Source organism: Mesoplodon mirus, assembly GCF_964341445.2.
Source record: "Mesoplodon mirus genome assembly, chromosome: 7".
Lineage (NCBI taxonomy): Eukaryota > Metazoa > Chordata > Mammalia > Artiodactyla > Ziphiidae > Mesoplodon > Mesoplodon mirus.
The window spans coordinates 98480824-98506917 of NC_138983.1; the positions used below are offsets into that span (position 1 = coordinate 98480824).

At 45.0% G+C, this 26094-nt stretch overlaps 1 protein-coding gene across 1 annotated transcript in view; it reads left to right on the plus strand.

The window, feature by feature from the left end:
- Nucleotides 1-26094, plus strand: part of LOC309808898 (forkhead-associated domain-containing protein 1-like) — a gene marked incomplete at both ends in the record, with an annotated part of 78070 nt that overhangs the window by 26882 nt on the left and 25094 nt on the right. Inside the window, 3 exons of the mRNA XM_082629469.1 lie at nt 7405-7675; nt 16839-16948; nt 20036-20272. Coding sequence (XP_082485595.1) covers nt 7405-7675; nt 16839-16948; nt 20036-20272 — 618 coding nt within the window. The remainder of the gene's footprint in view (nt 1-7404; nt 7676-16838; nt 16949-20035; nt 20273-26094) is intronic.

Sequence of the window (26094 nt, forward strand, 5' to 3'; positions counted from 1 at the left end):
CTACCTGACCTTGTAGGATTTCCTCTACCCTGTGCTCTTACAGGTCCCGTGGGGACTTACTTATGTGATGAGAACTCCTGAGGCTGGGTGTTTTATATCAAAGGCGATTTCCCGAGACCAGTGAAGTGGAGGGCACGGGGCAGCAGACAGCCTCAGGCTCGGCCTCCGCAGCAGAAACTCACACAAAAGGACCCCTGAGGCTGTGTTGTCACCAGATGTCTACAGGCGATGCAGATGACATCGGGGGAGGTGGAGACGGGAGCGCGGGCTGAACCCTTAGCATCCTGCTGAGACAGAACCCAGACTCGGTCAGGAACCGGGCCGCTTCCTGCTTCCTCTGGCAGACCACACCCTTTGTTACCAAATCAGAACCACGTTGCTCCTTCTCTGAACTTAGTTGATGATCATTCATTCATTCATTCATTCCGTCTCTCTATCTTGCAAGACCGAATTGAAGCAGGCCAAGTCTACGGGTAGCAAAAGCTATTTGCAAAAATCCGGCTGTTTTCTCATTAGATTCTATTTCACATTTTATGGACTGACCAGGAAGCTGATTAGAACTTGAAAGGAAAGGAAAATCCATAAGATTGAAGATTTACAAGAAAATGGGAAAATTAGATGGGCCAGATCTCCTTTAACACAGCTGGGAAAACCCCAAACGAATGGCTTTTCTGAACAGCTCAAAGGGACTTAATTCTTTTAAGTTCCAAAACCTAAAAATAATGTATAACTTGGCGGTTCTGTGTTCTAAATGTATAACCCTGATTTCTCACACTGAAGCCCCGTACGTGATTTACCCTTTTCTTGGGGACATAGAATTATTACCCGTCTCTGAGTTACGGTGACACCCCGGTAGCTGTTGAGATAAAGGCCATTTGTCCTGGCACCAAGTAGCACCCCCTCCTGGCTTCTGAGATCTACTGGCCATGTTTTCTAGTCTCCATTCTGTCTTTCCAGGTCCATGGCTCCTCCATGCTGCGGTCAGTGTGCCTGCTCGCCACCATCACCCCTATCCCCCAGGCCCTTCCAGACCATGGGAATTAAGCTCCACATCTATGTATGTTAAATTCTTCTGTAAGGAAGCCGGTCTCTTCTCCCTCCTTTATGTATTTACTCACCAATGTATCTATGTCAGTATGGATCCATGTATACTGATTTTACACTTTGAATTATAATCCAATACTCATTAAATATTTCTTCGCTCAAATTCTTCCAGCCTTGGCCACTGGGAGCTCTTTCAGATTGCTTGCTGTGTCCTTGAGCATCTCCCCACCTTTTCGTTTTGGGCACTTGCTTACTCTCTGCTGTTACAAGATGCACCAGGCTTAGCATGTGTTTTCCCCATCCCAGCCCCAGAATCAAAGTGCTTTTTATTTACACTCCATTTGCCAACTGTTCAGCTCAGTCAGCGAACACCTACCATGAGTAGCAGGCACTCTGCTGGGTGCCAGCACAGCCAGCAATTGGCTGGTAAATATTTAATGACCAGCTCTCTGGAAAAAGTAAAGTACATGGATGCATAGCATAAGGTTTACTGATATAAAGAATGTGTAGCACAGTCTATCCATGTAACAAAATATACAGTACTCTTTCTTGTAAATTCTATATAGCCAGCTGAGTCTCACAGAATGCTTTCATTGACTTTAGCCGAACTCTTGTATCCATAGCCAATTTCTCATTGCAGTTGACGAATGAGAGAGTTCCCAACCTGAGCACTGGTGGGTATTTTTGGATATTTTGGATTTATGAATAATACAAGTGAAAAAAGAAAGATGTTAGAACTTCACATGTTCATCAGTGACATGAGTGACTTTGTTGCTGCATCAAATAATAATTTTTAAATACTGGAAGAACGTTTCCCCAATTTTTTGCTCTATTCATAACATAATGGCTAAGACACAACATGCTTTTGTATAATCTGCATTGTTAACATTTTCTCCATTACCGTCTTAAGTCTAGGCAATCAACAAAAGAAACAAACAAACAAAATCAAGCTCTACATGAACCACCATTATTAAACCTATTTATAAAACTTTTTAAAAACCAAGCCCTCATTTATAACATTTCCTGATTTCTATGGTGTAATACGCACTCCACGGTCAATTTCCAGCTCCCAATGACACATCCCTGAATACACAGAAGGAAAGAGAGGTGTGGTAACACATTACTATGTAACATTTCCAACAGAAACATATAGTAGAGTGAAATAACCTCAAGAGCATAGGTAATAATAAAATAGAGTAAAATAATTAGGAAGGGGTGACTTTTAAGTTTGTATCACCTTTGTTTCTAATATAATTTAATTGTAAATTTATGTAAGTTAATTCTTATTAATGGCTGTGTTTATCAACCAGTTGGCAAAATTCCTGGACATTTAACAATCAGTTCTCGTGGGCGGGTACCAGCTGGCCCCAGCACTCCTCTGGTACAGCAGTGAACATACCACAGGTCTTCCCGGATGGAGGCTGGGGTCCTCTGAGCTGCTTCCAGGGCGTGGCATGTACCAGAAAGAATAACACTTCCATAAGACAGTTGTCAGTGTTCCTAGAAAATCCCATTTCTAAGTAGCCCATGCGATGTCTTGTGTTTTTTCACACCATCTAATGTTCATTTCCTTTTTTTAACTTGGAAAATATCCTATCATTCACTAACCAATCGTCTAAGATCCGTTTGTGAGTATGGAAAGCAGGTAATAAATCATGACTTCGAGTAACCTAGAAGTCCTAAGAGCACAGGTATTGGAGTCAAATAGTGTCACCGCTTCCTGGGTGTGAGACCTTGGGCAAGTCATTTAACCTCTCTGAGCTTCAGTTTCTTAATCCACACAATGAGGGGTAAAATGCCTCCTGCAAGATTATTCTGGAGATCAGATGAGACCACATGCATTAAGTGCCCAGCACAGTCTGTGGCACATCTGTGGCTTCTCTACACAGTGGCTCATAGCCGTTGTATTGTCCACAATTACTTACAAATGGCAGAGCACATAACAAGCTCTCCAAGGGCAAGGTCTAAGTTTCCACCTTCTCTGCAGGCTCCAGGGCTTCCTGGCAGAATTCATGTGTACTGTAGGCACTCGATGTGCAAACTACTTCGAATTTTTTTTAGGGTCTCCCGTTCAACTTACACTCTTTTCAGGGTTAGAAGCAGATATTGGGGAAATAACACAAAGAACAAATAGATAATTTGAAAAAAAATGGATAGTGAATTCTTGAGTAAATCATTGACCTGTGTTTATTAAAGCTAATATAAATTCAGCCGTGGATGTGGTCATGGTTAATCCAGGTGGTTGACAACCTGCTTTTTTTTTTTTTTCGGTACACGGGCCTCTCACTGTTGTGGCCTCTCCCGTTGCGGAGCACAGGCTCCAGACGCGCAGGTTCAGCGGCCATGTCTCACGGGCCTAGCCGCTCTGTGGCATGTGGGATCTTCCCGGACCGGGGCACGAACCCGTGTTCCCTACATCGGCAGGCGGACTCTCAACCACTGCACCACCAGGGAAGCCCCAACCTGCTATTTTAAAGGTAGTATGGAAAAGAAATCAGGACTATTACATATGCTACCTCAAAAACAAAACAAAAACCCAACCATGGCAACATACCATATGGTCAGAGAACAGACACAAAGAAAGAGAAAAGGCATTAGCGTGTATTTTTAAACTAAAGTTTCTAAAAACAGACTTGAAGACTTCCCTGGTGACACAGTGGATAAGAATCCACCTGCCAGTGCAGGGGACACAGGTTCGAGCCCTGGTCTGGGAAGATCCCATATGTCGTGGAGGAACTAAGCCCATGCGCCACAACTACTGAGCCTGCGCTCTAGAGCCCACGTGCCACAACTGCTGAGCCCATGTGCCCCAGCTACTGCAGCCCATGCGCCTAGAGCCCACACTCCGAAACAAGAGAAGCCACCACAAGGAGAAGCCTGCGCCCCACAACAAGAGTAGCCCCCCGCTCGCCGCAACTAAAGAAAGCCTGCACGTAGCAACGAAAACCCAACACAGACAAAAATAAATAGAATTAAATCTAAAATAAATAAATAATAAAAACAAACTTGTTGATAACTGACCTTGACCCCATGCTTCCTGTACAGCCCAGAGCTAGCTTTTAATGTGAGTCTTCTTCTTATGTTTGCTTTTCTCCCTGCCTGTATCGTTGTAGTTGCCAGCAGCAATTTCTGAGAAAACCTTGACCTTCCCTTTGATAAAGCAAGCCGGGAAACTAGAGAAAACCAACTTTAACCATCCAACTAAAGCTACCCTCAACCAACATTCTTCAGAGAAAAAAAAAAAAAAAACCTTTATTTTAAAATTTTTAAACCCGAAGAGCTTGGAGTCTCTGCTGCGTTTATACATCTTTGGCTCCTTCCCACTAGGGGCCCTATCGTTCGGGCTCTGTGTGCTGCAAGCAACAGAAACCAGCTCTAGCCAGCCTCAGGGATGGAGCACTTCAGGGTAGCACCCCAGCCAGTGCTCAAAACCAGCTTCCTTATTTTCCCCACCATGTTCACAGCAGCATAGTTATAATAGCCATGAGGTAGAAACCACCCAAGTGCCCATGACGCTTAATGGATAAAAAAAATACAGTCTAAACTGTATGGTGGAATATTATTTAGCCTTAAAAATGAAGGAAGGGCTTCCCTGGTGGCGCAGTGGTTGAGAGTCCGCCTGCCGATGCAGGGGACACGGGTTCATGCCCCAGTCCGGGAGGATCCCGCATGCCGCGGAGCGGCCGGGCCCGTGAGCCATGGCCGCTGAGCCTGCGCGTCCGGAGCCTGTGCTCCGCAACGGGAGAGGCCACAGCAGTGAGAGGCCCGCCTACCACACACACACAAAAATAATAAAATAAAAGAAGGAAATTCTGACATGTTACAACATGGATGAACCTTGAGGGCATTATGCTAAGTGAAATACGCCAGTCACAAAAAGACAGGTACCATGTGATTTCACTTATTTGAGGTACTTGGTACTTAGAGTAGTCCAATTCATAGAGACAGAATGTTGGTCACCACGGGCTGGGTGGCGGAGGGAATGGGGAGTTGTTGTCTAATGGTTAATAGAGTTTACGTTTTGCAAGACGAAAAAGTTCTGGAGATCCATCTCACAGAAATGTGAAAATACTTAACACCACTGAGCTGTATACTTTAAAATGGCTAAGATGATAAATTTTATGTTGCAGGTTATTTACCACAATTTGAAAAATAAATAAACAGCTTCCCACTCTCCATGTCTGGGCTCCACTCCCTCATGCTGGCTGCATTCTGAAGTCCCACCAGGTCACTCCAGATCCTGGTGTCCAGCCAAGTCTTCTCGGGTCTCCTTGGCTCTGATTGGATCACTTGCCCCACCACTGAACCAATCAGTATGTCCAGGGAGTGTGATTGGTTGATTGCTTAGCCCCACCCACAGCAATGGGCCGACAGATTGGGAGGGAGATTCCTGGAATTTCCAGAAGAGCCAGGTGGGTTGCGGCCTGTCCACTACGGCAGTGAACCACTTGAGGCATGAGATATGAGCACTCCCTTTAGCACCCTGGCAGTTAGTGGGCAGTGAGGCACATCTACCTGAGCATCCCAGCACAAAAGGGAATTCCTCCACACTACCCGTGGTCTCTCGATTTGTTTTCTATCAGGCGGGGGTAAAACATATTCAAATTTCCCCCTTCCCACCTTCAGCCCTTTCATTCGATAAATCTTTATTAAATCGATGAGGAAAGGTTGTAGGAATGATTGAGGCAAGACAGCCCCAGAGGAGAGGACGGGAAGGGATAGGATGGATGGAGAAGTGAGTGCAAGGCAGGAGCAGGACACCTCAGCTTCTGAAAGGAGAGAAAGGAAGAAAGCTTAGGTGGAGACCGAGGTGCCCACAGTGGAGAGAAATTCGAATCTTCACATAAGGTAACAGAGTTCTGGAACACTGCCAAGTCCGTTCCTGAGACAGGTTTCAACGGGGCCAGTGTCATCATAAATGCTGGGCCAGGTGTCGCCAGGCAATTGAAGTTTGATTTTCCCGAACAGTGTTCTCCCTGACTCCAAAAAAGTCTTCAGGGGAATTCACCGGATTCTTGACTTGGCTGGGAAAGACTGTAGCTAAAAGACTGGTTTGGGAACCTGAGTGAGTGGAGAACCTTCCTCCTGAATACAATCCAGCTGGAGCTATAGGAAGTTCTGTCTGCCAGTGCTCCTATTTCGGAAGCATTCTGTCCTGTTTCTCATTACATGTCTGCAGTCTGCAGAAAGAGAAACGTGACCGCCACAGGCGGCAAACCTTTGAACTTAGCTTCTTCCTTGAAAAGTGTGTTTTTTTCTGCCAAGCGACTGGGGGTGGGGTTGGGGCAGAGAAGGGAGAGAGAGACAGAGAGGGAAAGAGCTTTCCAGAACCCCAGTCCCACCACCCTCTCCACCACCACCTGAGCTTGGTGAAGTCCTTAACCTCTCCAAGCCTCATTTGTAAGCTAGGAATAAGGAGAGCTCCTCCCCTTCAGGGCTATCGCGAGAAATCGGTGAGTAATTACAGTAAATGGTAGCATTCACGATGTCACGGTTTAACCACTAGGCTCGGGGAGGGATGGCCACAACAGCATTAACCAAGACAAAGCCAGGTGTCAGCACCTCTCAGCATTTGCTTCTCCCTGTGTAGATGGATTTTGATGTGCTCTCTAATGAAAGTAGCTACAGACATCTTCCGCCGGGTCAGATGAAAAAAGGTTCCCTCGATAGATATTTATGGAGCGTCTGCCAAGAATCAGATGTGGCAGATGTTGAGGATCACAGGCTAATGAGCCAGCTGGGTTTCGAGCCAGTTGGGGTGCCTGCCACCCCAAAGCTCTCGGCTTCGGGGAACAGGTGGAATGGGAATGCCAGGGAGACACACAGTGTGGATGTGTGTGTCCTGGAGAGCTGGGCTTGAATCTCGGAGATGTGTTCATTCATTCTTTCAACCAGTATTTAAGGACCTACTGTGTATGTGCCAAGGGTTTATTCTAGGAGCTGAGGATACGGTACTGAGCAAGGTAGACAAAAAGCTGTCAGCCTCTCAGAGCTCAGAGGTGGCGTTGTACCAGCTCAGACGCTCACTGCCAAATCTGTGGTCCTGGGAAAGTCACTAGGTCTTGCTCAGCCTCGGGCTCATCACAGAGCATCAGGGGTATTAAATGAGGTAATGCATGTGAATCTCTTGACTGGGTGCCTGGCACGAAGGCTGCACCCAATAAATGGTGGTGTGATAGTGTGCAAGGTGACCCATGGTGGGGACCACCATCCCAAATTTGGGGAGAGTGTGGGAGGGATTCTTGGGAGAAGTGACTTACACGCCGAAATCTAGGGCAGCAATTATGTCGCCGGGACAGAAAGGTGAAGACCACCCCAGCTGCTCGTAACCTCCCCTGACCCTCTTGTGTGCCCCTGCAGGTCTCCTTCCCATGGGTGAGGGGCCCAGCACCTTGGCCAAGACCACAGCCACCTTGGGCCACCCAGCAACTGAACCAGTCACCCTCACCACCACAGACCCCCTTCTACCCGGGCATCTGGCCAGCGCCAGTGCAGAGGAGCTGGTCGCAGGGGTCCCGCGAGCCCCCCATGGTCCCACCAGCCTCCCACAGGCGGCCCGTGAGTGCCAGCGAGAAGATGTTCTCCTTCAAGGTGGACAGAGCCGCCCACAGCGTTCCCATCATCAGGCAAGGTACTCATGGGTGCTTCCTTGGCGGCTTAGGGGAGGGGCTTTTGCTAGGAGGATGGGTCTCAGTTTCTGCTTTCCCCTTTTTTAAAAAATTTTTATTGAGGTGCAGTTGATTTACAGTGTTGTGTTAGTTTCAGGTATGCAGCACACTGAATCTGTTCAACATATACATGTATCCACTCTTTTTTAGATTCTTTTCCCATATAGACCATTACAGAGTATTGAGGAGAGTTCCCTGTGCTATCCAGTAGGTCCTTCTTAGTTATCTCTTTTATGTATAGTATTGTGTATGTCAATCCCTCTCTTCCAATTTCCCTCCCCCCTCTTATTCCCGGTAACCATAAGTTTATTTTCTACATCTGTAACTCTATCTCTGTTTTGTAGATAAGTTCATTTGTACCTTTTTTTAGATTCCACATATAAGCAATATGGTATGATATTTGTCTTTCTCTGGCTTTTGCTTATGTTCTCTGGTTCTGAAGTAGAACATAATCAAATGTGAAAAAATTGGGATAAGCAGAAAGTTAGAAAACAGTAAAAGATAAGCTGTCACCCTTATCACCAGAATTCTCCCTGTTGACTTTTTGGTACAAACTCCTCCAAGACTGTGCTCTGCCCATCTGCACACATCAGTACCTCTGTGGTGAGTGTGTGTGTGTGTGTGTGTGTGTGTGTGTGTGTTTGTACATATATATGAATATATATGAATTTGTATCAGAATCTAAATTTATATACTTCAACTCAGATGTACAGACATATTGGTAACTGAAATCCCTCTTGCCTTAGGAGGTTTTTAAATATTTTATTACCATTTTACAGGTAAGAGGAGACTGAGGCTTATGGAGAAAATTACTTCTCCGGAGGTTATGTATTCACTCTAATCTAAAATAACGCTTTTCAGTCAAATTTAAGGCTGGTTATCTCAGTGACTGTCACTCACAGCCTGGTCACTTTGGGGACACACAGCCATCAGGGTTTCCTTCTCCCCCCTCCCCCCCAGAAGGCCTCATGGCACTTGGGGAGGAGACTTCCTGTTTGTCACCATCCTCTTGGCCTTGCCAGGCTTACTGGCAGAGTAGCTGGGTCGACTTAGTCCCTGGCATGATTCCCAGGTTTCTTCTGTGGCCACTGGTGTGAAGGTCCCATTCTCTGTTTTCTGTGTCCCAGCCCCAGACCCCTCTGAGTCCCCAGGTCTCTCGATGCCTCCACACCCTTCCCTGGTCTCACTCAGGACCACTCACCTAGTCACTTCCCTCAGCCATTCAAATAATAGTTATTATTCTGAAATAAACAGACTAAGGAGCAAATGAAAGGTATCTCTGCAGTTTACATCATCATCATCATCATCTAAGGAACGCTCATGTACCAACCACCCAAGTTAAGAAATTACTCAGCCATTTCCCCCCAGCATTTTTTTTAAATTTAATTTTATTTATTTCTTTATTTATGGCTGTGTTGGGTCTTCACTTCTGTGCGAGGGCTTTCTCCAGCTGCGGCGAGCAGGGGCCACTCTTCATCGCGGTGCGCGGACCTCTAACCATCGCGGCCTCTCTTGTTGCGGAGCACAAGTTCCAGCCGTGCAGGCTCAGTAGTTGTGGCTCACGGGTGCAGCTGCTCCGTGGCATGTGGGATCTTCCCAGACCAGGGTTCGAACCTGTGTCCCCTGCATTGGCAGGCAGACTCTCAAACACTGCGCCACCAGGGAAGCCCCCCACCCAGCATTTTAATGTGAAAACGTTCAAACATACAGCAAAGCAAAAATAATTTTACAGAGACACCTCTCCTCCTAATTCTACCGCTAACACTTTGCTGTACTCTTTATTACATTTCTGTCTACCCATCCTTCTTGTCCTGCATTAATCCATCTTATTTTTTGGATGCATTTCAAAATAAATAGCACACATCTGTAGTCCTCCCCCTAAATGTTTTAGCACATACACCATTAACTAGAACTCAACATGTTTTGTCTCCTTCATGTAAAATGAACACAGAATGTGTATTAGTTATCATGATTGCATAACGAATTCTCCCCAAACGTAGCAGCCTAAAGCAAAATCAAACATGTGTTATCATCTATACGGTTTCTGTGGGGTCAGGAATTTGGCAGCAGCTTAGCAGGACGGCTGTGGCTCAGGGTCCCTCGTAAGGCTGCAGTCATCTGAAGGCTTGACCTGGGCCAGAGGATCCACTTGGAACACGGCTGCTCACATGGGTGTCAGCAGGAGGCCCCGGTTCCTCACCACATGGGCCTCCCCAGAGAGTGGCTCGAGCGTTCTCATGACACGGCAGCTGCTCCTCCTGAGCAAGTGATCCTGGAGGACAAGATGGAAATGGCAACATCTCTTGTGACTAAGCCTCAGAAGTCATGCTCTGTCATTGTTGCAATATCCTGATGGTTACCCAGGGCGTCACCCTCCAGTGTGGGAGAAGACTACACATGGGCCTGAAGACCAGGAGGCGGGGATTATCAGCAGTCATCTTGGAGGCCGGCTACCACAGCCTGCCCTCGGGTCCTCAATGATTCACACTCCTCCTCCTCTCTCCCGAGGCCCCCCAAAATCTCACCCCAGTAACAGCATCGGCTCAAATTCCAGAATCTCGTCTAAATCAAGTCCAGGTACAGATGGGGCTCATGGGTGTAGTACCTTACATTCAGCTCATCAAGTACTACTTCCAGAAATCTGAAGACCTCTGAACAAAGGGTCTGTCCCTCACACACCCAGCACATATTGGTGGGACAGACATAGCATCACTGCTACATACACTCCTCTTGTTCCAAAAGAAGAAAAACAGGAAACACACAGGAGTCCCTGGCCCAAAGCAGTTCTGAAGTCCAGCTGGGAAAATATCGGCAGTTCCTTGACTGGGCTTCAGTCCAACTCTTGCCCAGAAATGACTTTCCAGGGCTCTTGGCTCTGCCCCTGGTCCCTGAGTTCTGCCTTCGGAGTCATCCTCCCTTTCCTATGAAAGGTGTCCCATGGATGTGGCTGCATAGTTTTATAGCCTGCTTCCTGCCTGTAGAAGCTTGGGGGTCCAGACGCTTCTTTTACTTTTGTGGGTCTCTGTCAGTCTGAGTTGGCAGTGCTTCTTATTGGGGTTCATCCTATTAGGCAAAACCCACGCCCACAGACTTTTTTGTCACAAGCCCTTCCACCATGGGCTTCTGCAAAGACTGACAAAGGACAGAAGCTTCTTAGAAGCCTAGTTCTTTGACCGAAGGGTTCTCTTGGACACTGCCCTGGACCTGTATTCTTAACAAAGGATTTTACAACCACACCCTCAGCTTCTTCTTTAGACTGTGTTTTCTTGAGAGTGCCCTTGATTTGATCTTTGCCCAGAACCTGTTTCTTACATTTCATTTGCCACCTGGAGAGGCAGGGAATTTTCAAGCCCAGAGCATTGCCCTGGTTTAACAGCCCTTCCTTTAACTGTCTCTCCCCCTCACATTTCACTATAAGTAGCAAGAAGTAACCAGGCAGCACTTTCCAAGACTCTGTCTGGGACTCTCTTTAGCTTGACCACTCAGCCTCATCACAAACATTTTCTACCTTCCTCATGACCACAGGCAACGTGTTAGGAAACCTTCTGCCACCACCTAACAAGGATCCCTTAACCCCAGTAACATTTTCCTCACTTTCCTGGAACCCTTCCCTCACTGCCTCCTCAAAGGCCATTGGGCTTCTACTAAGACTATTGAGGCTTTCTCAAAGACTCTTGGCCAAAGTCCTCCAGCTTCTGGCCACTGTTCCATCCCAAACCACTCCACATCGTAGGGTTTTTGTTAAATTTTGCACCACTCCTGGTGCCCAAACCTGTATTTGCTACTTATTGTTGCATAACAAATTACTGCAGGATGTAATGGCCTAAAACAACAGTAAACATTTATTATCTCATAGCTTCTCTGAGTCAGGAAGTTGGGAATGGCTTAGCTGGGGGATTCTTGCTCAGGATTCTTCATCAGGTTGCAGTAATGGTGGTGGCTGGGCCGTGGTCCTCTGGAGGCTTGTCTGGGGCTGGAGGACCCACCTCTAGGATGGGTCACTCCCATGGCTTTTGGTAAGAGGCCTCAGTTCTTCACTAAGTGCACCTCTCCATACGTTGCTTGAGCATCCTCAAGCTGCCAGCTCCTCCAGACAAGTGGTCCTAGAGAGTGAGGCAGAAGCTGCAATGTCTTTTAGGATCTAACCTCAGGAATCAAACTGTGTCATTTCTGCAATATCCTTGGTTACATAGAGAAGCTTTGTTACGGACTGAATTGCATTCCCCCAAAATGCATATGCTGAGGCCTCAATCCCAATATCGCAGAATGTGACCATATTTGGAGATAGTGTATTGAAATAGATGAGTAAGTTCAAATGAGATGATTGGGTGGGCCCTAATCCAAGGGCTGGTGTCCTTGTAAGAAGAGAGAGAGAGACGCCAGGGATGCACGTGCACAGAGAAAAGGGCATGTGAGGACACAGCAGGAAGGTGGCCGTCTGCAAGCCAAGGAGAGAGGCCTAACCCTGCCCACACCTTGATCTTGGACTTCCAGCCTCCAGAACTGTGAGAAAATGAATTTCTTTTGTTAAGACCTCCTGTGGTGTTTTGTTATGGCAGCCCCAGCTAACTAATATAAAGTCCATCCATTATTGGAGAGGATGATGCAAGGGTCTGAATACCAGGAGACAAGAATCAGTGGGGCCATCTTGGAGACTGGCTACCACACCATGAAAGGTGTAGATCTTGAGTGTGCTCATTGAGTTTTGGCGGTCGTGTACACTTATGTAACCCAAACTCCTATCAAGATATAGAACATTACCATCACCCCAGAAAGTTCCCTCGTGTCCCTGCCCAGTCAATTCCCAGCCCCAGGCCCCAGAGGCACCCACTCTTCTGAATTCTCTTCCCGCCATGGATTAGATATTCCTGTTCTAGAATCTCAAGTACACAGAACCATGTAGTACATGTTCCTTTGTGGAAGGGTTTTTTCACTCAGCATAGTATTTCTGAGATTCATTCATTTTGTTGTATGCATCATGTTCTGTCTTATGAACATATATACAGGGTTTTTGGGTTTTTTTTTTAATGTGTCCTTTGGACACATGGCACATGGGCTGTTTCTTTTCTTTTTTTCACTCCGCCATTTAAATTTTTCCACTGTAATCACCGGTTTCTCCAGTGCCATGTTGAACTTGGGGCTTCTCTAAAGGACTTGCATTCCCCCTGGAGAAATGAAGGATGAGTCCTATGGCTTAGAGTCCTTCACATCTACCTGGGCTCTATCTCCTCAGCCTCTCAGCCAGGTCTCATGTTTCCAAACGTTTGCCCTCATTCCCCTGACACTCTCCCCATCCTCAGAAAAGGACTTTCATCTTCCTGTGTCATGGGGAGTTCCTTTGTGTCTGGGCCTCTCTACTCCACGCTTTAGAGAAAACTCTGTGCTCCAGTCCTCCACGCTGTCTCTTGACAGAAAACACCTCTTTTTAAGGGTTCCGAGAAAGCTCTTTCCTCTCTTAGCAAAGCTGGGCTCTTCCAATTAAATTGGTTTACTGTTAGACTGTCACCTTGCTTTAGACTTGAAAAATTCTATTTGAAAACCCAAAGCCAAGGATTTATTTACTGCAGATCAGGTCAGGGTTTCTCAATCTTGGCACAGTGACAGGTGGGTCGCATAACTCCTTGTTGAAGGATCTGTCCTGTCCACTGTAGAGTGTTTAGCAGCATCCCTGACTCCTACCCACCAGAGATACCAGTAGCAACACCACCACCACCCCTAACTGTGGTTCTCAAAAATGTCTCCAGACATTGTCAAAAATGAAAACGTCATTTTGCCTGGGGGAAAACTCACCCTGTTCTACTTAATACTCATCCTTCCTTTACCACAAGGCAATAAAACGTCAGCTCCAAGGCCAAATCTTAATGGCAAGAGCTCATGGGAGGTGGGGAAGAATTACTGAGAAAAGAAAATATGTGGAGTGACTTATTAAAATAGCATCTTGATTCATATATATATATATATTTTTTTCCCAATAATGGGATCATATGAACCTAACATAGGTAACCTTTTTTTTTCTTTTTTTGGCCGTGCCGCTCAGCTTGCAGGATCTTTGTTCCCCAGCCAGGGATGGAACCTGTGCCCCCTGCAGTGGAAGCACAGAATCCTAATCACTGGACTGCCAAGGAATTCCCTACCTGATTTTTAAAATTCAATAATATGTCATAAACATCTTCCCACTTCAATACATTGACTACATAGTGGTTAAAAGCATAGGCTCTGAATCCAACAAACTTAGGTTCATCCCTTGACTCTACCACTTACCAGCTGTGTGTCCTTGAGCAGGTGACTTGACGTCTCTGTGCCTCATATCTCTCACGTATAAAATGGAGATGGGAATAATAATGCCTATCTCACTGGGTTGTTATGAAGACGAAATCGTATCCTGCCTGTAAGTGCTGAGCACAGCGCCTGGTGCACAGCGAACATTCAGTAAATATTAAAATATTTAATATTTTAATATTTAAATTTTAAATTTTACAATCTTAATAATTTAAATATTTTAAAATTTTAATATTTAAATTTTAAATATTAAAATTTAAAAATTAAGTTATTACCTAACCATGATTGTTATTTAACTTTTATTTACAACTTACAATGTCTGAAAGACACAGTTAAGGTGCACACATACTGCCCCTGCTGCAGACTGGTGATTATTGGAGCGCACCAGGACAGCTGGGGGTTGTTAAAATATTAAAGTAACTTCCCTGCCTTTTGGCCAACAGCTCATGCCCGAAAATTCTTAAAGTGACTGCGTCCCCGTATCCGCCGTCCCACCGCCCCAGCCCTCCCGACTCTCCCTGGGGCTTCTCCCCACTGGGACCTCCGAAGGATCCAGCATCTAGAGTTAAGCCGGTTTGGTCATACATGGCCCTTAGGTTCTTTTTGATAAATAACAGTAGCCGGTAAAGAAGTTTGGGGCAGGTGAGGGGTAACTGCTCCCGCACCTCCCTGCCTGGGTGTAAGGAAAGCAAGTCTCAGAGCAAATTCTAGCCCCACAAAGACTTTGAGTAAACACACCTTCCCCAGTAAAGAGACCCCATCGATCAGCCTGTTCTGTAAGTTTGATGAAGTCCCCCCTCCGGCCATCATCTTGCAGGGAAGCGTCCCTCAAGACAGCCACGACAGGGTCGTAGAGGCAGCCGGAGTCACCCCTAGAGATGGCATCAGACGCCAGAACTCTAAGCTGAGACTGGACAGGGGCCCAGTTAGGGTCAGACCCCGAGGCCCTCCCTGGGGACACAGGCCAGTCAGTACCTTCCTCCAGTGGGAGCCGATTTCTTGAGGAATCTGAAAACAGATGAAATCTTCCTCCTGAAAACTCAGTTTCCAAATTGAGATACACAATCAGTGTCAAATAAACCCCAGATTTCAAAGGCTTCATGCCTCGCAGAAAAAGAATATAAAATATCTCCATATTTTTTGTCGATTACGTGTTGAAATGATGCTTTTTAATGTATTGGGTTAAATCAAATTGATCATTAAACATTCCTCTCTTCTTTTTACCTTTTTAACGTGACTACGAGAAAATTGAAAATTGCATTCTGTAGCTCCCTTATTTCTCTATCAGGCACTGCTGCTATAGTCAGTTAGGACTTTGCTGCTCAGGATCCAGGAGAGTCAGATGGGGGCAGTGAGCTTCAAATAAAAGTTTTCTAATCATGGACCTAGTTGGGGAGGTGGAGGGAGAGAAAATGGGCAGCTGCTGAAGTTCCAGGCCCTTGTGTTCCTCGTGCCCCAGGAAACACTGTGGCCAGGGCTGCTCATTCAACACGCAAGGCTGTGCATTCTCTGGGCACCACAGGCCATCAGCTATGTCCACTAGAGGTTCTGGGGTCCACAAAGAGGTTTGAGACCTGGCTGGGGGGCAGGGATCTTTGATTCTAAAATGCATAAATAAAAAAGGCAGAAGCAAAATGAATAAATGATGAATGTCCACAAACATGACAGTGCGTGCTTCATTCATCATTAATGTTAATACTCATTAAAGTCTCATCACCACTGAAAACAATTTGTTCAGTTTCTCACTTCACAAGAAGATAAGAATGTGCAGTGACTGTCCAAAAACCATAGTCACTTGGAAATTTAAAATATGCTGCTTGGGCCCAAGTGATCTCACACGTAGAATTATAGAAATCTTTACAAACGTTTCTACACCAATAAAAAGAAATGTATTCAGTGTTGATGTGAGTGAATTGCGAGATGTCTGATGTGATACAGAGTGGGGTCCCCAAACACAATGCCATAATCCCTGAAAGTCATATAAAAAGGCCTTGTAATACTAGGGTAAATAAGAAAAAATATAGGAAAGCTTAAATGGCTATCAAGTGGATCCTAATTAAACACGTTTGGCACACTTGGACAATGGACCACAATGCTACCCTGGAAAAGAACCAAGTACAGCCTCAAATACTGACATGGGAAGATGTTTTTGATATTGTTAGCTGAAAAGTAAGCTGGATAAGAATCTCTGTCATGTAAATGCATTTCTGTTTTTTGAAAAGATATGACTGCAATAAAAAATATATAGCTAATGTTTAGTGCTAAATGCTCTACTTGAGGGGTCAGCAAACTTTTCCTGTAAAGAGCCAGATAGTAAATACTTTAGGATTTGTGGGTCACATGGTCTCTGCTGCAACTACTCAGCTCTGCCTTTGTAGCTGGGAAGCAGCCATAAATAATATGTAAATGATCACTGTGGCTATGTTGCAATAAAACTTTATTTACAAACATAGGTAGAATTCCAGATTGGGCCGCAGGGCCATAGTTTGCCAACCCCTGCTCTATATCATTATTCTATTTAATCTCCAGATAGCCCTTTATAGCTGAGACTATCAGTGATCCTAAATTATGTATGTGGAAACGAAGGCTTAGAAAGAGCAAATGACTTGCCCAAGGTCATCAGCTCTTATGCGGCATAGAAAAAAGTCTGGAAAGAGACACACCACAGTGCATCAGTGCAGTTAACTCTGAGGAAGAGAAATGAGGCAGCTCTTACCCTTTCCTGTCCTCCTGTAATGCTTTCAGTGCATAAGTCTCATGAATGTGAAGGTTAATCTGAAAATATTTTTTAAGACTTTGGGGAAACTCACAGTCTCCTCTGCATTCTCTGTTGATCTTGTGTGTTAGTGTGGACCAACGCGGCAGAACTGTCGGAACAATCAGTGGCCGAGGAAATTCCTGGGGCAGAGCCCTACAGAGAAATTTTTGTGGACCAGGACCTGGCCCAGTACGATAAGGTGAGGGGTCTCAGGGAAGCACAGAGCTACAGCAGCAAGAGGGACCATGGAGAGATTGCCACTGCCTCTTGTTCTCTGTGTCTCAAGGACTGTCCCTTTTTCCTACTTCCAAGAAACCACCTCTTCCTCCCAAGACATTCAGCCAGGTTTGGCCACTGCTCATTTTATCCCAAATAACATCTACAACTACAAGGTACTGAGCACCTACTGTGTGCTGGGCCATGTCCTGTGCACTTGACATTTATTAGCTCGTTAATCTTCACCAACTTCAAAATAGATTTTATCAGCCTCACTTTGCAGATGAGGAAACTGAAGCTCAGAGAGGTTCAGTGATGTGTTCACGGTTGCCCAGTGCAAGGAGCAGTGTTAGGATTCAAAGCGAGGTCTGGTTAGCTTCTCAGCGGGTACTTCTAACTCCCACACAGTAATCACTTGGTCAACCTTCAGTGATGGAACAGTGATGCAAAAACACGTTCCTTGCAGGAGGACGTGAGCCCTGAAGTCAGGGAGGCGTGGGCCGAGAGACTCGTTAAAGAACCAGAGAGGTTTAAAGCAGGGATGCGAGCAGAACAGGAGGATTCAAGCCATCCTGGGAAGGGCCCAGGTCAATTTCTCCCCACTTAGACACGACATGAAAGTTACTCTAAAACAAGCAGTCTATAATATCTCGCTTTCCTTCAGGGCCAGGGCCTGCTCCTGCAGCAATTCTCAGAGTTTGTGAGGAGCAGACCTACCTGGGGTTCTTGTCAGACACGGAAATCCAAACCTTCAGAAGGCAGGGGTTCCAACCCAGGCATCCTGGACCAGACTCTGAAAAATGTTGCAGAAAGGCGAGAAGCCACACTCAGATTCTGTATTTATCGCTGTGTAACAAGCCATCCCAAAACTTAGCGGCTTCCAACAGCAATTCATTATTCCCCAGAATCTATGGGTTGACCTGGAAGGTTCCTTTGCTCGTGTCCCCTGGCCTCACTCATGCGGCCTCAGTCAGCCGCTGGCTGGGCCAGGCTGGTGGTCGGTCTCCATTGGCCTCCTTCCCACATCTAGGGCCTCAGCCAGGACGCCTGGACTGGTGCGCCCCTTTGTGCATGTGGTTTTTCATCACAGCACGGTGGTCTCGGGGTTCCCAGGGGGCCAGAGCAGAAGCTGCACAGCCTGTAAGAACTTGCCTGGAGATCATGCAGCATCACTTCCATTCCATTCCGTTGGTTAAAGCTAGTCACGGGGCCAGCCCAGACTAGAGGGTGGGGAAATAGACTGGATGGCAAAACTGCAAAGTATTTGTAGCCATTTTTCAACCTGCCTCAATTTTAACTTGGAAGTATAGTGCAACCACTATAATTTTTTCTATTTATAGAAAATTTTTATAAGCCATTTATCATTTTTTCTATTTATAATAGAAAGAATTCTTTCTCTTTATAAGTCGTTTATACCCTGACTTGCCAGGACTCCTTCAAGTGACAATAAACAAATTAGCTTGAGGGGGAGCATCGATTAGCTCATCTTATTGGAAAATTTAAAGGGCCACTAGCTTCAGGTATGGCTAGATCCAGGAGCTTGAATAATGTCATCAGAACACCTCCCCACTACCAACTTCTCCCCTCTGTTTCCCTCAGTGTCTGGCTTTCTTCATAAGGCTGGCTTTGTGTGTTAGAAAAGACAAACTCAGGCAAACAAGCCTACATGATCCAAAAGGAGGCAAGATCCTCTCCCTCTGTAATCGATGTGTGAAATCTCTGATTGACCAGCTTGGGCCACATGCACATGGGGAGGTGGGACAGGAAGGAGCAGGGCACATGACTGACAGTCCTACCCAGACCAAATGGAAGGAGGAACGCTCCCTCCAGAAGGGCAAGGGGACCCTCAGCAGGAAAGCAGAACCCACAGCTGTCCACTGCCCTCTGCAAACTTCTTATATTCCAGCACTGGCACAGGGCCTGGCACTTAGTTGCTGCCCGATGAATGTTTGTTGCATGAGAAATGAATAAGCACCTGGCTGATCATAACAGGGTGAAACAGGGGAAACTGCCCAGGAGTAGGGAATATGTCTGATGCTCTCTCTTGAAGTTTTGCCACCAACTTTCACAAGGACCCAAAGGAAGGCCCCTGGCAGCAGCTGGCAATGTCAGACAGGCTTTCTCATGAGCAAGACCCTGTCCTTCCCCAGGTCACGGAGCTAGCAGGTTGTGAGGCTGACTGGACGGCTCTCCTGGGAATGAGCTGGCCCAGAAATTGCCCGTTTACCTCCTCCCGTGACTGCTTTGGAAAAGGCCTCTGGGGAATTTTTTCTTCTTCTTCTTCTTCTTCTTCAGTTTTTCTGACATTTTATTGATAACGTCTGGTGAGAAGTTTGGGGGAATTTTTTTTTCCTTTTTTGGAAAACCTAACCAATTCTTTGGCTGCAGAGCTTTATCACTGGAGAGATGGAGGACAGGGTTAATTATACCTGTGGGTACAGTCTACCAGCAATTTTGTTTTTCCAGCCGAAAGTTGACATGAGCCCATGCAAATAAATCAGTATTCCTGTCTCATTTACTTTCCAGATTGAGTTACCTGGAAAAAATTCATACATGAATAGCCAAAAGAGGCAGGAAATATTAGAAGAGAGGAAAGGGAAAACAAATAGTTCAGAATGTTTTAAGTTAAAACAAATAACCCTCATTATAGGCAGAATGTGGTCAAACAGAATGTTGTTTTCCTAACTACCTTTCCTAGGTCCCCAGTGTGCTAGGCTGAATATTATAAATGAAAACACTCTAAGTAAACTTTCTAGCAACAAAAGTTCCCAAGTGGGATGGTTGTTCTTAATATGAAAGTCTAATTCTCGGGGAGAGGAAAGTTTCCGTACCTGTGAGGTATAGACATCCATTACAGGAGTCTATATACAATTACCTCATTTTAACCCAATTCTTGTCTCTATGAGATTTTCGAAGTGACAGAGATAGCCTTGAAAGTCTGCTTTTTCCCTCCCTGCCTGCCCTCACCTTCCCAAAGAATGATACCATATTTTTCCTGTCTTTCTTTAAATGGGCTCAGCCTTACACCCAGACCCACACCTAGTAAATTTCCCATTTGGCCTCCACCCAGGATGAAATAATTTGGCTGCTGGGAAAAGAAGTCAGCCGTCTCTCCGATTTTGAACTTGAATCTAAATACAAAGACACCGTGATAGCAAGCCTGCAGAACCAAGTGGCCAACCTGAGCCAGAAGCTGTTGGAAACAGCTGCCTCCAGGCAGAAGGAGAGGGTGATCCCGCCCAAGTTTCAGGTTCTGCATGAAGAGGACGATGCCCAACAGAGAGAGATCCAGAGCTTGAAAAACCAGGTAGGGCTCAGAGACAAGTGGGTCGGGGCCTTGCGGTCACAACACAGGGTGACAGCTCTCAGGTAGAGCCTGGGGGGAGCCACCCGGGTAGTTAGAAATGGGCAGTGAGCACAGCATGGTGAGGAGTACAGTTCCAGGGAGTGGAGGGTTGGCAAGTTTCTAGCCTTGTAAGAACAATATTAGATTTGATTAAGTGCCTACCATGTTCAGGCCCCGGTGCAGGTGCTTTGGGTGCATTAGCTTATTTATTTATTTACTTACTTATTTAATTAATTTATTTAATTTATTTATTTATGGCTGCATTGGGTCTTCGTTGCTGTGCACGGGCTTTCTCTAGTTGCAGTGAGCAGGGTCTACTCTTCACTGTGGTGCATGGGCTTCTCATTGCAGTGGCTTCTCTTGCTGCAGACCATGGGCTCTAGGCACGTGGGCTTCAGTAGTTGCAGCATGAGGGCTTCAGTAGCTGTGGCTCGCGGACTCTAGAGTGCAGGCTCAGTAGTTGTGGCCCACGGGCATAGTTTCTCCACAGCATGTGGGATCTTCCTGGACCAGGGCTCGAACTCCTGTCCCCTGCATTGGCAGGGGGATTCTTAACCACTGCACCATGAGGGAAGTCCCCTCATTAGCTATTTAAACCTCAGTCTTCTGACAGATGCCATTCTACAGATGAGGAGACTGAGGCACGCTCAGAGATGCCCAGAAGCTTGTTACAGCTTGCACAGCAAGTGAGAGACAGTGATGTGATTTGGGCTCAGCTCTGCCACCTTGTACACCTCATGCTTTCACATCCACTTTGCATTTCCACCCAACTCCTGTCGCTTCAGTGACCACTTCTCACACCCACCCGGACCCAGCCAGAAAGAGCTGGAGATGGGGAGAAGGAACCCCACAGTGTTCCAAACACTGAGGCCTTTATCAAACCCTGAAGGCAGCTGCTGGTTCATTTATAGGGAATTTCACCAAAAAATCTCCACCCAGAATGTCTGGGTTTACCAGTCAACTTCCTTCCTCCTGAAACTAAATCCAAAAGAAAAAAAAATTTTTTTTAAGTTTTAAAGAACTACTTTAAAATTGGCCACTGATCTTGTACATAAATTATATCTCAACAACGTTGATAAAAAAGCAATTGGTCATTGATGAATTTTGGCCTCAGTGCATAATTCTGCTTAAAACCGTAGTCAGATTTGGTTCAACATGACGGAGTAGAAGGACATGCTGTCACTCCCTCTTTCGAGAACACTGGAATCACAACTGACTGCTGAACAATCATCGACAGGAAGACACTGGAACTCACCAAAAAAGATACCCCACATGCAAAGACAAAGGAGAAGGCGCAAAGAGACAGTAGGAGGGGCGCAAACCCAATAAAATCAAATCCCATCACTGCTGGGTGGGTGACTCACAAACTGGAGAACACTTATACCACAGAAGTCCACCCACTGGAGTGAAGGTTCTGAGCCCCACGTCAGGCTTCCCAACCTGGGGGTCCAGCAATGGGAGGAGGAATTCCTAGAGACTCAGACTTTGAAGGCTAGTGGGATTTGATTGCAGGACTTTGGCAGGACTGGGGGAAAGAGCGATTACACTCCTGGAGGGCACACACAAAGTAGTATGTGCATTGGGACCCAGGGGAAGGAGCAGTGACCCCTATAGGAGACTGAACCAGACCTACCTGCTAGTGTTGGAGGGTCTCCTGCAGAGGCGGGAGGCAGCTGTGGCTCACCAAGGGACAAGGACACTGGCAGCAGAAGTTCTGGGAAGTATTCCTTGGCATGAGCCCTCCCAGAGTCTGCCATTAGCCCCAACATAGAGCCCAGGTAGGCTCCAGTGTTGGGTCACTTCAGGCCAAACAACTAACAGGGAGGGAACCCAGACCCACCCATCAGTAGACAAGCAGATTAAAGTTTTACTGAGCTCTGCCTACCAATGCCACAGCCAGCTCTACCCACCACCAGTCCCTCCTATCAGGAAACTTCCACAAGCCTCTTAGATAGCCTCATCCACCAGAGGGCAGACAGCAGCAACAAGAAGAACTACAATCCTGCAGCTTGTGGAACAAAAACAATATTCACAGAAAGACAGAAAAGATGAAAAGGCAGAGGGCCATGTAACAGATGAAGGAACAAGGTAAAACCCCAGAAAACAACTAAATGAAATGGAGATAGGCAACCTTCCAGAAAAAGAATTCAGAATAATGATAGTGAAGATGATGCTGGACCTCAGAAAAAGAATGGAGGCAAAGATCGAGAAGATGCAAGAAATGTTTAACAAAGATCTAGAAGAATTCAAGAATAAACAAACAGAGATGAACAATACAATAACTGAAAAAAAAACACACTAGAAGGAATCAATAGAATAACTGAGGCAAAAGAACGGATAAGTGACCTGGAAGACAGAATGGTGGAATTCACTGCTGCGGAACAGAATAAAGAAAAAAGAATGAAAAGAAATGAAGACAGCTTAAGAGACCTCTGGGACAACATTAAACACAACAACGTTCACATTATACGGGTCCCAGAAGGAGAAGAGAGAGAGAAAGGACCCGAGAAGATATTGAAGAGATTATAGTCAAAAACTTCCCGGGGCTTCCCTGGTGGCGCAGTGGTTGGGAGTCTGCCTGCCAATGCAGGGGACACGGGTTTGAGCCCTGGTCTGGGAAGATCCCGCATGCCGCGGAGCAACTAGGCCCGTGAGCCACAACTACTGAGCCTGCGCGTCTGGAGCCTGTGCTCCGCAACAAGAGAGGCCGCGATACTGAGAGGCCCACGCACCGCGATGAAGAGTGGTCCCCGCTTGCCACAACTAGGAGAAGCCCTCGCACAGAAACGAAGACCCAACACAGCAAAAATAAATTAAAAAAATAAAACAAAAAAAACAAAAAAAAAACTTCCCTAACATCGGAAAGGAAATAGCCACCCAAGTCCAGGAAGCACAGAGAGTCCCATACAGGAGAAACCCAAGGAGAAACACACCAAGACACATCGTAATCAACTTGGCAAAAATTAAAGAAAAATTATTGACAGCAGCAAGGGAAAAATGACAAATAACATACAAGGGAACTCCCAGAAGGTTAACAGCTGATTTCTCAGCAGAAACTCTACCAACCAGAAGGGAGTGGCATGATATACTTAAAGTGATGAAAGGGAAGAACCTACAACCAAGATTACTCTACCCAGCAAGGATCTCATTGAGATTCGATGGAGAAATCAAAAGCTTGACAGACAAGCAAAAGCTAAGAGAATTGAGCACCACCAAACCAGCTCTACAACAAATGTTAAAGGAACTTCTCTAAGTGGGAAACACAAGAGAAGAAAAGGACCTACAGAAACAAACCCAAAACAATTAAGAAAATGGTCATAGAAACATACATATCGATAATTACCTTAAACGTGAATGGATCAAATGCTCCAACCAAAAGACACAGGGTTGCTGAAAGGATACAAAAACAAGACCCATCTATATGCTGTCTCCAGGCGACCCACTTCAGACCTAGGGACACATACAGACTGAAAGTGAGGGGATGGAAAAAGATATTCCATGCAAATGGAAATCAAAGGAAAGCTGGAGTAGCAATACTCATATCAGGTAAAATACACTTTAAAATAAAGAATGTTACAAGAGACAAGGAAGGACACTACGTAATGATCAAGGCATCAATCCAAGAGGAAGATATAACAATTATAAATATATATGCACCCAACATAGGAACACCTCAATACAAAAGGCAATCGCTAACAGCTCTAAAAGAGGAAATCTACAGTAACACAATAATAGTGGGGGAATTGAACACCTCACTTACACCAATGGACAGATCATCCAAAGAGAAAATTAATAAGGAAACACAAGCTTTAAATGACATAATAGACCAGATAGATTTAATTGGTATTTGTAGGACATTCCGTCCAAAAACAGCAGATTGCACTTTCTTCTCAAGTGCGCACGGAACATTTTCCAGGATAGGTCACGTTTTGGGTCACAAATCAAGCCTCAGGAAATTTAAGAAAATTAAAATCATATCAAGCATCTTTTCTGACCACAACGCTATGAGATTAGAAATGAATTACAGGGAAAAACCTGTAAAAAAAACAAACACATAGAGGCTAAACAGTATGTTACTAAATAACCAAGAGATCACTGAAGAAATCAAAGAGGAAATCAAAAAATACCTTGAGATAAATGACAATGAAAACACGACTATCCAAAACCTATGGGATGCAGCAAAAGCATCCCATAGTTCTAAGAGGGAAGTTCATAGCTATACAAGCCTACCTCAAGAAACAAGAAAAATCTCAAATAAACAATCTAACGTTACACCTAAAGGAACTAGAGAAAGAAGAACAAACAAAACCCAAAGTGAGCAGAAGGCAAGAAACATAAAGATCAGAGCAGAAATAAATGAAATAGAAACAAAGAAAACAATAGCAAAGATCAATAAAACTAAAAGATGGTTCTTTGAGGAGTTAAACAAAATTGATAAACCATTAGCCAGACTCATCAAGAAAAAGAGGGAGAGGACTCAAATCAATAAAATTAGAAAGGAAAAAGAAGTTACAACAGACACTGCAGAAATACAAAGCATCCTAAGAGACAACTACAAGCAACTCTCTGCCAATAAAATGGACAACCTGGAAGACATGAACAAATTCTTAGAAAGTTATAACCTTTCAAGACTGAACCAGGAAGAAATAGAAAATATGAACAGACCAATCACAAGTAATGAAATTGAAACTGTGATTAAAAATCTTCCAACAAACAGAAGTCCAGGACCAGAAGGCTTCACAGGTGAATGCTATCAAACATTTAGAGACGAGCTAACACCCATCTTTCTCAAACTCTTCCAAAAAATTGCAGAGGAAGGCACACTCCCAAACTCATTCTCTGAGGCCACCATCACCCTGATACCAAAACCAGACAAAGATACTACAAAAAAAGAAAATTACAGACCAATATCACTGATGAATATAGATGCAAAAATCCTCAACAAAATACTAGCAAACAGAATCCAGCAACACATTAAAAGGATCATACACCATGATCAAGTGGCATTTATCCCAAAGAGGCAAGGATTCTTCAATATATGCAAATCAATCAATGTGATACACCATATTAACAAATTGAAAAAGAAAAACCATATGATCATCTCAATGGATGCAGAAAAAGCTTTTGACAAAATTCAACTCTGATTTATGATAAAAACTCTCCAGAAAGTGGGCATAGAGGGAACCTACTTCACCATAGTAAAGGCCATATATGACAAAGCCACAGCAAACATCATTCTCAATGGTGAAAAACTGAAAGCATTTCCTCTAAGATCAGGAACAAGACAAGGATGTCCACTCTCACTACTATTCTTCAACATAGTTTTGGAAGTCCTAGCCACAGCAATCAGTGAAGAAAAAGCAATAAAAGGTATCCAAATTGAAAAAGAAGAAGTAAAACTGTCACTGTTTGCAGATGACAGGATACTCTACAGAGAGAATCCTAAAGATGCCACCAGAAATCTACTAGAGCTAATCAATGAACTTGGTCAAGTTGCAGGACACAAAATGAATGCACAGAAATCTCTTGCATTCCTATACACTAATGATGAAAAATCTGAAAGAGAAATTAAGGAAACACTCTCATGTACCACTGCAACCAAAAAATACAATAGCTAGGAATAAACCTACCTAGGGAGACAAAGACCTGTATGCAGAAAACTGTAAGACACTGATGAAAGCAATTAAAGATGATAGCAACAGATGGAGAGATATACCATGTTCTTGGATTGGAAGCATCAATATTGTGAAAATGACTCTACTACCCAAAGCAATCTACAGATT